This window comes from Lagopus muta, chromosome 4 (genome assembly GCF_023343835.1).
Source record: "Lagopus muta isolate bLagMut1 chromosome 4, bLagMut1 primary, whole genome shotgun sequence".
In the NCBI taxonomy this organism is placed as follows: Eukaryota; Metazoa; Chordata; class Aves; order Galliformes; family Phasianidae; genus Lagopus; species Lagopus muta.
Window position 1 is genome coordinate 40,272,552 of NC_064436.1, and position 16,991 is coordinate 40,289,542.

Genomic DNA, 16,991 nt, shown 5'->3' on the forward strand with positions numbered 1-16,991 from the left:
ACATCAGATGTCAAATGCTGCGGTATAATGTAAGATGACTTCTACAAATTTGTCTTGATTAAAGAATACACTCATGCTACAATACAACCTTGTGGGCTTAGGGATGTCATACGTATACAACACCAATGAGTTCACTGTCCCTTCTGACCACCAAATCACCTCATGCAACACCTCAGTATCATACCCTGCATGACACCAGCCTCTGCTTGGGAGACAGCCTAGACATTTCTTTCCAAAATCCACAAGTATGCTTACATACCTCCTCAGGGCCCAGACAAAGCACAAGCTTTCCACTTTGCTCAGAACCCCTGTACCACTATCAGGCAGCAAAGATGCTGGTTCAGGACTCCCTGTTTGCTAAACAGTGACAACTATCACAACAACAGAGAAGAAAGGCAAACTTTAAGCATAAACAGAGCTACGTTCCTTTCACCCAAGATATATTTAAACAAAAATTGTTCTGTCTAAAGCTTCTGCTTCAGAAAAGTAGACTTAAATCAGAGCATAATGGATTATAATGTGCAGGTTTAAACGAGACATTAAGAACAGGCAAGTTTGAAACAGTGCTGAATAAAGGAAATTTGTACTACATAAACAGAACTGCAACACAGATGCTTACAAATCTGTGAAACAGCCAAAGTGCTTAACTAAACTGACTGCCAACTATGTATTGCCAACTATGTATGTATTAGTTTTCTTTCCAAAACACTGGACAGATGACATGGCTGAGCTTTTACATAGTAATAATAGAGAATCTTCAAAATAATTATGAAAGAAGGGAATAATCTGGTGCCCACCTAAGAATACCCTTCAGATTCACTTGTCTATCACCAAGTTTTCATCTCTCACCATACAATTTTATTATTTAATAAGTATCCACCATAACTGGTGGCAGAATAAAATAATTTTGGTGGTATAGGCTTGCTCATTTCTTCCCTCTGGTGGGCAAGGCAACAAGTGGATGAAAAAGGACAGAAGTGTTGGTAACTACAAACCTACATTAAAAACTACTAACCGAAAAACTATTTATTACCAAGGCACAAGAGCAGATACTGCATATATTGCTGTTAAATATACCCTGGTCTTAAAATGGTTAATTCATAACAACTGGAGGAGCTGTGTAAAGATCCAACTAGGTCACCATCTGCAGACTTTGAACTCTTCTTCCCAGCAGCAAGCTTTTTCAGCTGTGACATCCAGCTGCAGTTCCCTTGGACTGGCACACTTACTTGGCTTTATACGCCTCCAACATTTGTAATTCAGCCATCGGAACTACTGAAAAGGAAAGCATCCAACATTCTTTTCTCAATGGTATTGTATGGAAAAGTCAGGGCTGAGAGAAAAGGTGTTTCAAGTCGCATTTTTTTCAGATGCAAGACTTCCACTGCAGTTTCAAAAGGGTAGGTCGATATATTCAAAGTTAATAGACTATAATCTACAGAATGCTCTATTACATGCTTGTTGGTGTTCCAACTCTCCCTAAAATAAGCCAAACCCAACAGAGAAAAACTACAACTAATAACTGGATGCCATGTATTTCATGAAGTTAGAGATTTAAGGGGCAACTGGGAAAATTCACAAATTAAAATCAAGAGACATCAAATACAAATATCCTAACTCTGGCTCTGAAAGGCTGAAGAGTCAGAGCATATTCTCTGAGTTTTATCACTACCTGTCTGCCTTGTCCTAACACTTCTCACCAGGTGTCTCCCACTGGCCACTCTTCAAAGCTCTTAGTTCATTTCTTTATCAGGAAATGTTTCAAGCTAACTTTTAGCAGTAGAGTGAAGTGAAGCAAGAAGAGAAGCTCAATCAGGGCAGCTCACAGCAGATAATCCAAAAAAAGCTTCAAAACAACTGTTCTGTTCAGCCTTGTGCAAGTTTTCATTCTTACATCTCATCAAAATTCATGAATTTTTATTTTAAATGCAAAATGTCTTTTCTTGAAGGCAAAACATTAATTAATAATTATAACTATATCTGAATTTAAATGAATGTGTAATTATTTTATATATTCTTATTAAAGTAGTGTAATTTTGCCAATGTCAAAGCCGCCTTTAATTAAGCACACAAAATGACTCCCAATACTCACTTTGAAACTTCAGCTGTTACTTCTTCTGGTTTCTTTACCAGTGATGATAAACTGTTACGAACAGTTCACAAACAACACTTTCATAACCCCACCCTGTTCTCATTCTGAACACTGAGAATTCATTTTGAAATTTCATAGCAGTTTACAGAGACCAACTGTGAAGTCTGAACTGCTGGCATCAGCTCAGGCTGAGCCAGAAAGAAGAATTTGTATTAGACACTTGCACATTCACCCCAAAGCTCAAGACAGTAAGAAAAGAGTGGAACTTCACCAGCCTTCAGTGAAGTACACTGGAAATGCCATTCTAGGCACACTCACAGTGTGTTATACCAGGCATCCTTAACCATATTAATAATTTAGTTTCCAGATCAATATCTTCTTCAGATTTCAACACACCTTTCACCATTGAGGCTTTCCTAACTCAATCTGGGATTGGTCTAAGGTGTTACTGATAAATTCAGAGTTAAAGATCTTAAGAACAACAGGGGAAGACAACATACCCACAGACTTAATAGCTAATAAAGGTGAGATATTTTCCAAGGGACAACACGTTGTTTATAAGGGAGAGTGGTGACAGGACAAGGACCGGTAGTTTTAAAATAAAAGAGGGTAGATTTAGGTTAGACACGAGGAAGAAATTCTTCTCTTCAAGAGCACTGAGACAGAGAAGCTGTGGATGCCCCGTCTCTGAAGGCATTCAAGGCCAGGCTGGTGGGGTTTTGGGAAGCCTGATGTAGTGGGTGACAACCCTGCCCATGACAGGGGGGTTGGAACTTCATGATCTTTAAGGACTTTTCTGACACAAGTTGTTCTGTGATTCTTTGATTGTTCGTTGCTTTTCTAGATGTTGGTCTATCCATAGAAATTACTAATTATGTCAAATATTCATTGCAGGGACAGCGTTTGACATAAAAAATACCTGCACAAAGCCACAAAGCTTTTATTCAAGGCAGTTAGACCAGGTGGTTGTTTCAGCAGCAAGATGGTTTAGCAGCTCCCAGAGGTCCCATCCTCACTCTGACCGATGCATTTTCTCCCATCTTACTCTTCACTAGCCCCTCAGCTGCTTTATGAAGCTGCATCTTACACTGAACTCAAACTGTTCAAGTTGTTTCTGCTGGCAGATACACTGTCCTAACTGCCTTCTTTGACTAAAATGTAAGACCTCCAAATTGCCTTCGCATCAGACAGAACTTCAAATGAAAAATATTTCAAAAGTTTTCTTTTCACTACATCTTTCTTATCATTCAGTACACAGTCCATGAATAAATACCTAGAACACTTTCCTTAATTTGTCAACATGCAAAGTTAACAGAATCAATACCATACAACTGATTTTCACAGAAACATTTTTTCAATTCCTTATTATTAAAAATTCTCTTCAGCTTGTTTGATAGAGTTGTTGGTGCACTGAGATAATGTTTCTTCACACTCTAGAGAGAGAAAAGCAGGATTCTTGCCTTCAGGAAGCTCCCTTGCACAGAACTTGATCAAAAGGCAAGGCTCAGCACCTCTCCAAAACCTTGAAGCAATTTTTGGATCTGTAGGTTAATGATACATTTGGAGATGTCTGACATCAGTAGATTAAGGATGTAGTGCAGCAGCCCAAATAATTTCTTGATCTCTCTTGGTGATATGACCAGATTAAAAGGAAGGAATGTTAACCCTGCTTTTATTTTGTGTTTTGTTTTATGTATACACACACACACACACACTCAACAGGAATCAGATTTATACTTCTTTAAAGCTTTCCTTAAAAGCAAAAAAGAAAGGCTGGTTTTCCTGTCCTGTTGCTGTTTTGTGTTTGGGTTTTTGTTTTGTTTTTTAGTAGTATTGCAACTATTGCTATTAGTAAACACCATCTACACATACTGTTCCACCACAAACTACGGGACAATACAATCCAACAGCAGAAGTCAAATGCAGTATTCATCAAGTCTCGCTTTTAGACAGACTGTTTTTCCATTTTCTCTATCAATCACCTAAATATAACCAAAACTACTCTGAGATGTTCAGCTTCCATTCAGCTATAAACTGGTTTTCAGGTTTGATTTATATATATAGCAGCTTTTATGCTTTGTTTACAGAAATTCTTTTATTTGCCACGTTAGCTTGCTCAAACACCATTAGCAGCAGTGGAACGTATTTCATGCAGAAGCCATTATCTTTAGCCTAAGATGTTGTTAAAGTTCAGAAGCCATTAATAAAACGTGGTGATTTCTTATGTGGCTAATGGTAGACCACATAAGTAGTGGTACTTAACAGATGGGCATTAGTAGCTCCGTTGGACACAGACTTACCATGAATTTGCTGCTATTACATACACGTTTGGCAAAAGCCCAATTCAGTACTCAATGCTGTACTAATTTAAAAAAAAAAAAAAACACAACAAAAACCAACAGCCATGGCAAGTTGCTGTCCAGACCAGTGGGAAGGAACAAAGACTGCACAAAACAGCGTTAAGTGATAGTCCAGAGTATGTAAAGCTATTTCACACAAGCACGTAACTTCAAAACTAGAGAACATAGAACAGTCTGCTTCAACAGCTACATTCTCTCAGCACTACAGGTATTAGGTTCACATGTAGCTCTTGTTACCAAGGAGAAGTTTTCATTTAAAAGATCAGGATGGTCAGATGGGTACTTACTCTGAGACATAAACCAGCAGAAATGCCTGTCAGGCTCCCCTGTTTGTGACAGAGTTTTTTGGTTACACTAGCTTGTTATCCATTTGGTCTGCTCCTAACCACTTAAGCAGAGCAAAGTAAGAGCTTCAGCTCTTTCCAAAGTTTTTTCCCATGTTTTCTTTGGAGGATCTCTTGCAGCTTTCCTGCCACCTCCTCCTTTAATATTTCCTTTAAAAAAAAAAAACAAAAAAACAAGCAAAAAAAAAAAAAAAAAACCACTGCTTGAAAAGCAAGAGTCTAATTATGCAGCTGCCACCAAGTGATTCCTATTGAAGTCCACAGGAGTTGCTCTTACGCAGAGGACAAGGCCCCAAGTATTTACAGTGCTGAAAGCCTTTGTGTTCTACACCCTAAGTGGATGAAAGCAAGCTACGCAGGAGGCTCATTCAAAATTAATACTACATCAGGAAGTGGATAAGGGAAAGGGAAGGCACTTAGTAATTGATCCACTGTTTGTTTTCTGTGAATTCTGAAATGTTTTCACATACATATTTATTTTGGTTTGTCTTTTTGTGTTTGGTTGGTTTTGTTTTGCTCCAAGATAGAGACTTTTTAAACTAGGATGAAGTCCTATTAGCAAAACAGAGTGAAACAGTGAGAGAGAGCTCCCTAAGTGGCACCGTGATACCAGTAAATGCAAAGAAACATCAACCCTGAAGGCAGCATGGAGGTGGAATAATAGGTTTCATTCAGGCAGAATATGACTACCTTACAACTTCTACAAGATTACATTCTCAAAGTTAAATACCTTCTGTGTTATGATCAAGACATGGAGAGTTCTGCACTTCTGCTCACCCCGTGAGAAGTTACAAGCCTCTTTTTCTCCCCATCACTTATACAGAAGTCCAGTTCCACCCCACAATGGAGACAAAGTCCAGCCCTTCAGCCTATAAGCACCTTAGAACTCCCTAAAGTCTAAATGTACTCACATCAAAATTTGACACCACAACTGCAGTATTGCTCTACCCTGCTTTATCAATGTAGTCCGCAGGCATTTTAAGAACAGAGTATGCAGGCAGATTGGCATAAAGCTGCCTTTTAGAGAAAATGAAAATCTGACCCTTATACGCTAAGATCTAAATAAATAGCAGATCTTGCTGAAGCCGACAGCTCCATATTTTGGACTTACTTAGGATGCATCTAAGAGGCATAAGAGCAGCAAACAGCCTTTTTTAATTTCTGCCCTTTACTGAACAAGCAACATCACCGTGACTCTGAGCTTCAAAGCCTTTCCACGTGCTCTAAAAAGCAAACAAAAAAAAAGGACAATATGCTCCTCAACTCCTTCCCATCTTACAGTCTCTGCCACAGCCCCATCCATTCCACCTCACCTGATGCAAGCCGAGACCTGCAGCAATTGTTCATGAAGCTAAAATGTGAAATTCTTTACATCAGAGCCAGAACAGTGGGTACTGCTTTGATATCATCAGGCTTGTGGATTAACATCAACTAAGGAAACACTACCCGTAAGGCACTATCTGGGAGGTCTTGCACCAACACTGAGGCTTGCTGTTTCAGAAGGACATGCTTAGGTATCACATTGAAAAAAGGCAATTTATCATAAAACAAGCCGTTTGTCAAGTAAGAGAAATTGTCTTATAAAAGGATATCAAAAAAGCTAGTGCTATTTGTTACTTCCTGCCACTTTCCTGCTGACTTCTGGCTGGACCAAGTAAGAGTCAGCAAGCAGCACCCATAAAAAAGCCTCTCAGAGCATCATATTGATTGTATAGGGGCTCCAGAGGGCTAACTGAGAGCACAGAACCCAGCTGACATTTGGGCTCCGGGAAAAAGGAATAAAAACCAGCACAGACAATAGGGGAAGGCAACAGTGAGAATAGCCTCTGACTGAAAGCTGGAGTGGATCACAAACTGAAAGGAGGGCAAAACCAACATCAATCAGATACTCACAAGAGGCTTCATAATTCATTCATGAAGTAATCAGCTGCTACAGATAAACAAACTGCAGGTAGAGATGGAGTTGACTGCAACTTTGATGTCATTTCCTAGGCAAAATATCCATGAAATTCTGGATGAGAATGAGTTCACTGGAAACCTCACCTATGTACAAAATTTTTGGGCAGGGAAAGCAGATAGCAACAGATTGTTCCTCACAGCTGTCCCTTTGCCTCTGTCAGTTTAGCACCTCTGCAGCACAGCTGATAGGTTCATGCATCACTGGATGCATGGGAACAGGAAAACAGTCCCCCCCATCACTGGATGGGGGACAGGAAAAGACTACAACAGAAAACAAGAAAGGCCAGATGAGAGCTGCAACTTACCTACTACATTGTCAAGAACCCTTCAGTCTCTCATCAAAACTGGTATTGGGTTTCCTTTAAAATACAAACCTATTAACTGCTTCTATTTATGAGCTACTTTCAGAAAAGAGAAGGAAAGCAGAGTGCATCAAGGATCTAAATCACATAAAAATGTAAGTGGCTTATGTCCTTATGTCAAGTACACTAGTCACTAGCATGGAAAAAGATTTTGTATCATGAAGTCTTGATTCAGATGTAACTACGAAATTCCAGACCCCAAGCAGGGGTTTCGTCTATCTTCAGAACAATAGGAAATATTTGAAGACAAATAAGATTGCTTATATAGAAAGGAAAGTAGTGCTCTTCAGCCATACTCAGCCCTGTGCGACTGAAACAGGAACACTACTAATGACCACCTCAGAGCTTCCTGCTGCTCTGGAGCAGCAGAAGAGTAGAATACAGCCAGTGGAAGATCAGCACAAAAAGGCCTTCTTTCCAGGTAACAGAAGTTAGATAAGTTTCCGTTCTCTTTAAGTCCTGCTTTTAGGCACATGGGTCAATAAATTTCTGCTCTTATAAGTCAATATTTTTGTTTCCTCCATATGTACGCACAGTATATTCTCTATATAATAAAGTAATATATATATATATATATATCTAAATAATAAAGTATGTGTGCATACATATATACTCATACCTTGCTACATGCTCACTACGTATTTCCTACCATTCAATACTTATTAACCTGTTTGCGACAGAGCCATCAAAAAAGACACTCAGAAACTGATAATGATGACAAACATTCCCTGGTCTTCAGAGAGCAGATCATTTGCCACCCCTTCTAGGAGACCACTCCAATGAAGTACCTTATTACAGAAGAGCAGTGTTTGGAATAACATTTACAGGAAGGAAAAGAAATCAGAGAAGTATGTGATGAAGCTGTACGCTTGCTTTTAAGTTCACACTGAGTTCACATTACAGGCAGGAAAACAAAACGCTGCAGAAGACATGCAATTCAGTGGGAGGGAAAAACAGAGAACCTGCTCTCAGAAAGATAAATGCACTTCTTATGCATATGTACACAAAGCAAAGGTGTCCAACAGGGAGAACCTGTGCTGCAGGCTCTGACAAAATGACAGCTGGGAGATGCGCTAGGAGTGCCACCTCTCACAGTACTGCTGCATCTTTGCTTAGGACACCAAAGCTTGGTTGAGAGAATCTGCCCTCTTGGTACAGAGAAAGAGTCCTGATGCAAAGTAACATTTTTGCATCACGGAAGATTTGTGCCTAAATCAAACTGGACTCTCATTAAGAGTAAGCCACTAATGCTAGGAAACACCCAGTAGGCTGAATTACTGCAAGCAACCTTGCAATTTCATTTATACCACATTCATTACCCTGTAACAATAGGACAAGCTACTGAGCATATGATAGTAGATAAACAAAAGGTTTTAACTCCTTGACATTATAGTCAGCAAAATAGAAGCCTCTACAAACCCAAAATAAGTCATATCTAAAGGCATTTAGTTTCCCCCTACTTTTTTCTTTGAATACAATATTAAAAAAAAAAAAAAAAAAAAAAAAAAAAACACCAGTCACTTCTAGACACAGTTTTTCTTGCCTCTTAAGGGAAAAAAGAAAAAAAAAAACCAACATATTTAGGAAAAAGCTGCTACAGTCCTTTGATTTTTGTGCAAGCAGTACGGCGGTTGAGAAAACCAGACAGTAACAGGTACAGAATAAGCAGTTTTCTTAATATGTATTTGCCTTGTTGCAAAAAGACTAAAAGTCCTCTATCACCACACATCAGGAACTTTGCTTGAAATGATTTTCAATATTATTTGATGTAATGGAGCCTTCACTAGGGATTTTCAAGGCTGGGAAGAGGCATATTGATTTTTCCCCAGTTCTGTGGGAAATTGACAGTTCATTCATAAGATCCTCTGCGTGTGCTGAAGTGCTTATTCTAAATGCTGTCCAGAGGAAAGCAACTGGAAAGTTGAAACATTAGCTGAAGGTGGAGATTGATGTGTCTTAAGATAAACACTGCTACTGCCATTTGCCTCATTTGTTTCCTACAGCTGAAGGAGTGGGAGCTGACTGTTCTGAGCATCTCCACAAGTCAGGCCATCTGGAGGTTATATGAGATCACACTGAGTCAGAGTTTGATACCAAATCAAGCTCCCTTGACTGCAAACCCCAGTGTGTCAGTGACATTATTAAACGTGAGAGTAAAGGGGAAGGTGAATGGCTGTAGATTTGGTTACAGAAGCAGCCACACACAGGGCACTGAGGCAACAGTGACAGCCATCCCAACCCACCCTTCTGCTTGCGCAAAGTCCTGCTGAAATCAGTGGAAATCCACATCCACAGGGAGCCAACAGGGAACATATTTTTTTGGCAGGAGCAGCAGCACACTCACAAGAAATGGGATGTTTTCCAAACTTGTACAATAGTACAATAGAAAATAAATTAGGCCTCAAAACAGTAAAGAAAAATCTATGTTTTCCTGGACCTCACACTACAAAAGTATGCTAGATTGCATCTCAATACATTAGGAAAAACAAAACAAACAAACAACAACAAAAAAAAAAACAACACAAATTTTTTTTTTTTTTTTTTAATTCTTTCTTTCATTACTGCAATATTTTCTAAGTTTTAATATTGGAAAAAAATATGAAAAAAAGTGTTTAAATACAAAGTCACTACAAAATCCTAACCATGAAGTCATGTATTTGGAAGAGTTGAAGCCAATTTCCTTTACTGGGATGCACCTCTGTGGTTAATGGTGACAGTCACTTCAGGGTCACTACTAAGGGTCACTGCAGAGCTGGGTTAACTCCTGAATTGCTCAGCTCTTCACTTCTGCCTATATCAATAAAACAATTAGAGTCCTGCTGACAGGCTGTTAGCCATGTATTTGAGAAATGTGCTACATATTTTGGGCAACACAAAGTATAATGCTGAACTTACCCTATAGGATTATACTTCAGACTGAAAATCCCTGCCTGGCAGAATTAGGTCATATTTCTTTGGGTCAAAAAATTTTAACTGGAAGCAAAACAATATTGCAAATGCCCATAGCAGATCTTCACTGGTTTGTGCCCTTGGTTTATGGGAGTAGAAATTGCTGAGGTACCTACCTACTGTGAGCATTTAATGATGCTCTGGATTTCTAGACAGTAGTGATCTCGGTGCCAAAAACATTCTATAATGTTCTATCTACAAGAAGTCTATTTGTAGCAAAGGAACTTGAAGAAAAGTATCCTGGAAGTATTTCACTAATTGTAACTTAAGTATCATCCCCTACGAACTACTACCTACTGCATCTTACAGAGTTTAAGGAATAGAGATTAAATTTTGCTAAACAGTACAGAAGTACTTCAGGATTATTGTAATCTGAGGAATTAAATGTAAGGGTGTTTAAAAACAGAATGCATACTTGGAAACTCCTCTGCAGTGGAGAAGATGGAAGTTCCTCGCATTTTTCTTATTTCCACTTCCCACGTGTATAGTCAATGAATATAAAGATGTTATAATTATGAAATAAACAAGAGAGTTTGGCAAAGCAGATTATAATAATAAAAAGAGAATAGATAGAAAGCTTACCCGTGTCCTGGGCTCAACGCAAAACTCCAGAGGAGGGATCTCCAGAAGAGATCCTTCCCCACTGGCAGCCAGCTCTTCAATGGGTCTAGGAGAGGAGGAGCCTGGCTTCACCCCTTCCAGCAGCACAGCTGAATTGCCTTCACCTGCGCTCCTGTGCCTGACTCATTGCTCACCTTAGGTGATCAATCAGAGGTTCAGGCCGTGACTCAGCAGTTCCCATACACCACATAAGACAAAAGAAAAAAAAAATCAATTTGAAAATTACCCCTATATCTATTTGCAGTACCTGATATGGGCTCAAAATCCACCTTCTACAGCATAGCAGCTGCTTGCTTTCCCTGTGTGCTTTTGTATCATATGGAGTAGTTGAGTATGCAACATACACGATGAATATATTATTGAAGAGCCTATCTCAAAGAGGTTATCTTAGTGAATTAGGATGGTATGTTTACTTTCACTGAATCATAGAATCACCAAGGTTGAAAAAGACCTCCAAGATCATCCAGTCCAACCATCTACCTATCACCAACATTTCCTACTACACCACGTTCTTCAGTACAACATCTAAATGCTCCCAGAAAGCCTCCAGGGACAGTGACTCCACCACCCCCTGGGCAGCCCACTCCAGCATGTGACCACTCTTGGAGAAGAATTTTTTTCCTCATCTCCAACCTGAACTTCCCCTGGAGCAACTTGAGGCCATTCCTCCTAGTCCTATTGCTAGTTACATGGGAGAAGAGGCCAACCATCACCTCACCACAGCTTCCTTTCCAGGTAGCTTATAAGAGAGCAAGAAGGTCTCACTTGAGCCTCCTCTTCTCCAAAGAAGGAGACTCCCTGAGTCTCCTCTTTGTCAGATTCAGTGTTCTGCAAAACGGACCTACTACCTTTATTAGGAAAAAATTATAAACTGTTTCACTTGCTGAAGTACTGTGCTGCCACAGCCACTGCCACTGCACATACTCAGGGTGTTGCTCATCAGCTTTTCTCTGACTGGAACGCTGAAGATCCAAAATGTATTCTCAGTGCTCTGCAGTAGATATGCCATCAGGTGAAACAAGGTGGGAGTCTGGTAAATACATTTACCAAATCCATCTGTACAGCAGAATTATGTAAGCTGCATTTAATAGTTCCAATAATGTTAAGTATGTTGAAATCTAACACAGTAAGTTACACAATTAACCACAATCAGTGCTTTTTCCCTAGTTCTTAGTCTTGTGTCCTTAGGCTTATTCAGTCTTCTACAAACCCCCAACCATAAAAGAGCTTAAAACAATAACATATTTATAAACAACTAGTTTGAGCAGCACAAACACTTAGGAAGGAGACAGCTTCATCCATGTTCCTCATGTCATTCTTTCCCAATAACCAATGATATGGTCTGTAACAAAGTTACTAGGGAAGGCAGAGCGCACCACATGCTTCTGTATGCATTTAAAGGGCTATGTCTGCTCAAAGACATACCCAGCAATTCAGAGCTCCCAAACTCACAACAATGCATCAATTTTATCAATGCATACAATGTACATTGCTACCCTTCAATGTTACAAAACAGTCATACATTTTCTCCAGACAAGAACCGTTCTGTTTCTGGTAGGACCATTTATGAAATGCTCTCCGAGTCACTGGTGATATTAGATTTTAAAAGCGTAACAATAATAGTAATCTGATTATAAAAAAAAAAAAGGGGGGGGGGGGGGGAAGTAGATAGAGGGAGACGTGATCAGAATGTCATTCACTTCCACTGAAAGAGCAAATATATAAAGATCAAGTGTTACAGAACGCATTTGAAGGCCACATGGAACAAGCCTTGCGTGGATTTACATTTTTTTTTTTTTTTTTTTTTAAACCAATGTGGCAAGGCAAAATTACATAACAAAAACTTCCTTTGTGGATGTCTGAAAAGTAGCTGGCATGAGAAAATGATCTTCTGCCCCTTTGAAAACAAACTACCAACAATGTACAAAATTCAATAAACAGTCTATTTCTTGTCCTCAAAGGTCAGCACACTTTCCCAACACTTTTCCCACAACACACTTACATAACTTCATTCAGTTCTCTTTCTGCTATGTTCTGGTACTTCAGGAGATTATCTAGACCCCCCTACAGTTACCCTCAAAACCAGCACATGTCAAGCAAATTAAAATACAAATCATGACTTGCAATATTCTGATGCATCATAATGGCAGCACGCTGCATGACTTCAAGTGAATCACCTGATAAAGTAAAAGTTGCAGTCTGAGGAGTCAATGCTTTCTATACATTGTTCCTACTAAGTTAGGGTCAGTGAATTCTAGCTGATGTGGAAATTCTAATTTAAATGAAAGTATATATTCACAGATCCCATCAAGCACAGTAAAGCACAGAAAGGAATTCAAAGCACCTCTTGGAACTAAAAGTCAGTTTAAAACTGTCTTACAGAAGTAGAAAGGTAAGAAGGGGAAATGGTTCTTGCCTTTCTAGAAGCAAGGCGACCTACTTTTATTTTTTTGCATTAGACCTTTGACATCATTCTACATGGACGACTACATGGGATGAGGGGAAATATGTCAGTAAAGAATGCAAGTAAACAATACAGTTGTTTTCTTTTAACTTGCACTATGCATGCAGGTCTTATCTAGTTCACAATACATGATGATTCACCCTGATAAAGACTTAAAGGCTGACTGAAAAGCACCGACTCTTCCACCAGCCTACAAAGGTATGCATTATGCTGGCCAAGTTAAAGCACAGGAGCATGCCCTAATGAACAATCAGCACAATGGCAGCTGAGCAACAGAAAGGAAAGCAAAACACTGAATTCTACTTTTTCATCACAATATATTTGTGCCTATTTGGTCTCAGTTCCTAAACATTACACTGGCAAATGCCAAGCAGGCACTTCCACAGAGCACCACAACCTCAAAGAGCTCCAAACAAGAACTGTCAGTATATTTACCTGCTTCCTAGCATTGGATGCCAAAAAAAAAAAAAAAAAAAGAAATTAAATTGGTAAGTATGCCTAGAACACGAGTTACCACAGTCTTGGAGGATATAGTTCTCTTCTAAAACATTATGAGATGCAGAGACAAGGGCAAGTTGCCTGGGGTGGAGAACGACTATCTCCATAAGAGTATCGTGTCACCTTTCCTTTAGTCACAACTAAAGACAGAGCATTAGAGTGCAACTTTCCATACTAATTATTCCAACAGATCAGCCATGGTTTTTCCCTTTATATATATATAAATATATATATTCCCCTATATGTTTAGAAATAACATATTAGCACAAAATAAAAACTGAGAAAAACATCTGATATTTATTTTGCCTATATTCCACAGCATACAAAGTCCCCAATTTCTGTATTGTTGTAATACCTCCCATTTAACAAACGCAAGCAATTATTTCCCACAAAATTTCAGCAGATCTACAATATTTCTTTATTCAAGGCACTGATAATTTTCTTGTCAAAACCATTACTCTTCCAACTCAGTTCTCTTTATTTTTAGACCATTGTTTTATGATGCATAATAGAGGGTATTTTTTCCATTTGTTTTCATTAAAATTTTAACAGGTTATGTTAAAACCAGCATATAAGAAAGCTTCAAAAGTTTTAACAAAGGTGTTCCACATATCTAAATGTCTACAAGACCCCAGGAGAGTGTCACTGGGATAATGCAATGACCTCTTTATCATTTCAATCTATCCATAAGGACTACATTAGTGGCTATGTTTGATGCTCACTTTCTGTGAACATCCAAGCCTCCAATTTTTCTTTACAGCTTTTCTGGCGCAGTTTCACGATAGAATATTAAACAATTACTATTAATCCCATAAAAACTTTAAAATATATTCTGCAAGAGTCACTGTCTCACTTCCCACCATGGTAACGAATGCAGCTACCTCATAAAAAGATAACAGAAGAAATGACTGAAGTCACATAAAGTGCTTTTTGAGCGTGGATCTCATGATGTTTAGCCAAGGACACCAGACGATTTGCATTTTGCAAAACAGGTAATCTGTAAGAAAGGGCCGCACAGCAAGCAAATGGCAGAGCAGGCGATATGCTCAGGTCATTGGATTACCACTCCAGCAGCACAAAGCCACGTGGCCCAGCGAGATCTCCTTTAACCCATTCCATTGCACCAAGCAAAAGCTGCACATGCCAGCCTCAACAGAGGAATAAGACAACAACCAGCCACTAAGTACCAAGAAGATATCACTTCCCTATTTCCACCATCTGCAAATTTGCCTTCAGAGAATGAAGTGAACAAAGTTACAGGGCGTCTATCGCATTGCGTGCCTGGAGGAGCAAGATAACACACTTATGTGTGTTTCATCATTATCTTCCTTCTTTGGTTCAAGGACACGTCACACAAGATGTGTCCTCACACTGCCTTGCTCCCTCCTGAAAAACATATGTGTTCTCAGCAGTGTATGCCCATGGGAATCAAAATGAAAAAACAGATGAAGGAAGAGAACTACAGCAAACTCGAACATTAAACTTGAGCAGATCATAAAACCACAGCACAGGAGGGTCAGGATACTCATTCGTAGGTCAAGCAAACTTTGACATAAAGGCACATAACTGCAGCCAACTTCATTCTAGCAACACACCTCCTTGATTAAGGAAAGACATTTCACTGTGAGAGTGTCACTGATCAAAAATCCTGTCCCTCCAAATCATCCACACCAGGCATCTCTAGTTCCCAGGCACACAGACATAAGGTGAACTACAAGTCCTTATTAGCCAGATAAACACCAAAGTAATAATTGCAAGCTTGGTACTGGCAAGGTTTCTCTCCTTCATTCTTCATCACTTACATTCATTAAAAAAAACAGTGGTGGTGGGTCTTTTTTGTTTGTTTGTTTTTTTAATTGACCCAAACCACCTTTATAGTCCAAAGAAGCCAATATACCAAATACGTACCCAACGTATTTTCATTATCCCTTAGAAAGGCATTCACCCTGCTGGAGTTCATGCACATTTGCTACTGCTAAATGGAATGCCTCATGAAAAGAGGAGATTGCACACGTAAGAGCCTTCACCCAACTTTCATGTTCTACGCAGTGCTAAGAACTCATCGTCCATGCACACACAAGATCAATCGTTCACACCTTCACACTGTGGTTCCAAAATTTGGAATTTACACCCAAAAGAAGCCGCTTCTCCTTCAGAGCCAACAAACTGAGAAGATGCTAGAAGCGCTAATCTACGCGGGTTCCATCCCGCCATACGGCTCTGCTGCTCCATGCCCGCTGCTGAAACGGGGCAACACGGGGCTACGGTGCGCGCAGCGTCCCTCAGGAACAGGCGGCTGAGCCGCTGCCCCCCTACCGGTACCGCTCCGTGCTGATGGCCGAGCAGAATAACGCCGTTCCACGCACAGCTCGGCATTGTGTAACCGCTCCTGCCAACGACACCTCTCGCAGAACTTGAGGCTTTGATTTCTTGCGTTCAGCACATACATATTTCAGTGCCGATATCCCCACGGATCCATCCCTTCCCCAGGCCTGCGCGCCTGGCTGCTCCCCTACCACAAAGCAGTCGGGGGCTGGGGGAAAAGGGGGCGAGGGAAAGAAAAAAGAAGGGGGGGGAGAAGCAAGAAAGACTCTCGGCACCTACAACAAAAGGCGTTCGGAGGGCCGAGGAGCAGCACGAGCCGCGGGCACGCCGCTAGCCGCTAGCGTGAGGGGCGCGGAGGGCCTCGCCCCCCCCCCCAGCCCGCCTCGCGCCCATCTGTCACGCGCCAGCCGCGCTCGGGCGCCCCGCAGCCGCCGCGACCTCCGCGGTGCGAGGCCGGGGGTTGCGCCCACTCACCCAGAAGATGACATTGAAGCCGAAGATGAAATATTTGATGCAACAACTGACTTCAGGCCCCTTGTAGTGCTTCCCGGACATCCTCTGCGCTCATGAAGACACTTTGCTCGCGGCCGGGATGAAAACCGAAGGTGAGGGGGTGACGAAAAAAAAAAAAAAACAAACAATAAAAAAACATAAAACAGGCGGCGGGGTGGAGGTGGAAAGACTGAGGGAGGGGGCGGCGCGACGGGCAGAGCTCAGCGCGCCGCGGGGAGATGCGGCAGAAGCGGCGCGGCGGCGGCGGCTCGGCTCCGGCTTGCCGGGCGCCGGGTATGGCCGGCCAGCAGCTCCCGCCTTCTCCTCTCCCGCATGGGGGAGGCCCCGGCTGCTCGCAGCGGGGAGAAGGGGACCGGCGGGAGGTGCCTAGGCACAGGCGCGGGGCTCGCAAGCGCCCGCTTGCACAACGCTCCTTCCCCCGCCCCCACAGCGGCGAGGGCCGCCGCGTGAGCCCCGCCCCGCGGTGGTGGGGTGGGGAAAGGACGAGGCCCGCAGTCGCGAGCG

General features: G+C 41.1%; 1 protein-coding gene across 2 annotated transcripts in view; it reads right to left on the reverse strand.

The window, feature by feature from the left end:
- Positions 1-16,923, reverse strand: part of TSPAN5 (tetraspanin 5) — an 80,252-nt gene extending 63,329 nt beyond the window's left edge. The window contains exon 1 of one of the 2 annotated variants that reach the window (XM_048941249.1): positions 16,449-16,923. In XM_048941249.1, coding sequence (XP_048797206.1) covers positions 16,449-16,529 — 81 coding nt within the window. In that variant the 5' untranslated portion in view covers positions 16,530-16,923. The remainder of the gene's footprint in view (positions 1-16,448) is intronic. The other variant, XM_048941250.1, reaches the window with a different exon arrangement.
- Between the last annotated feature and the right edge of the window lie 68 nt (positions 16,924-16,991).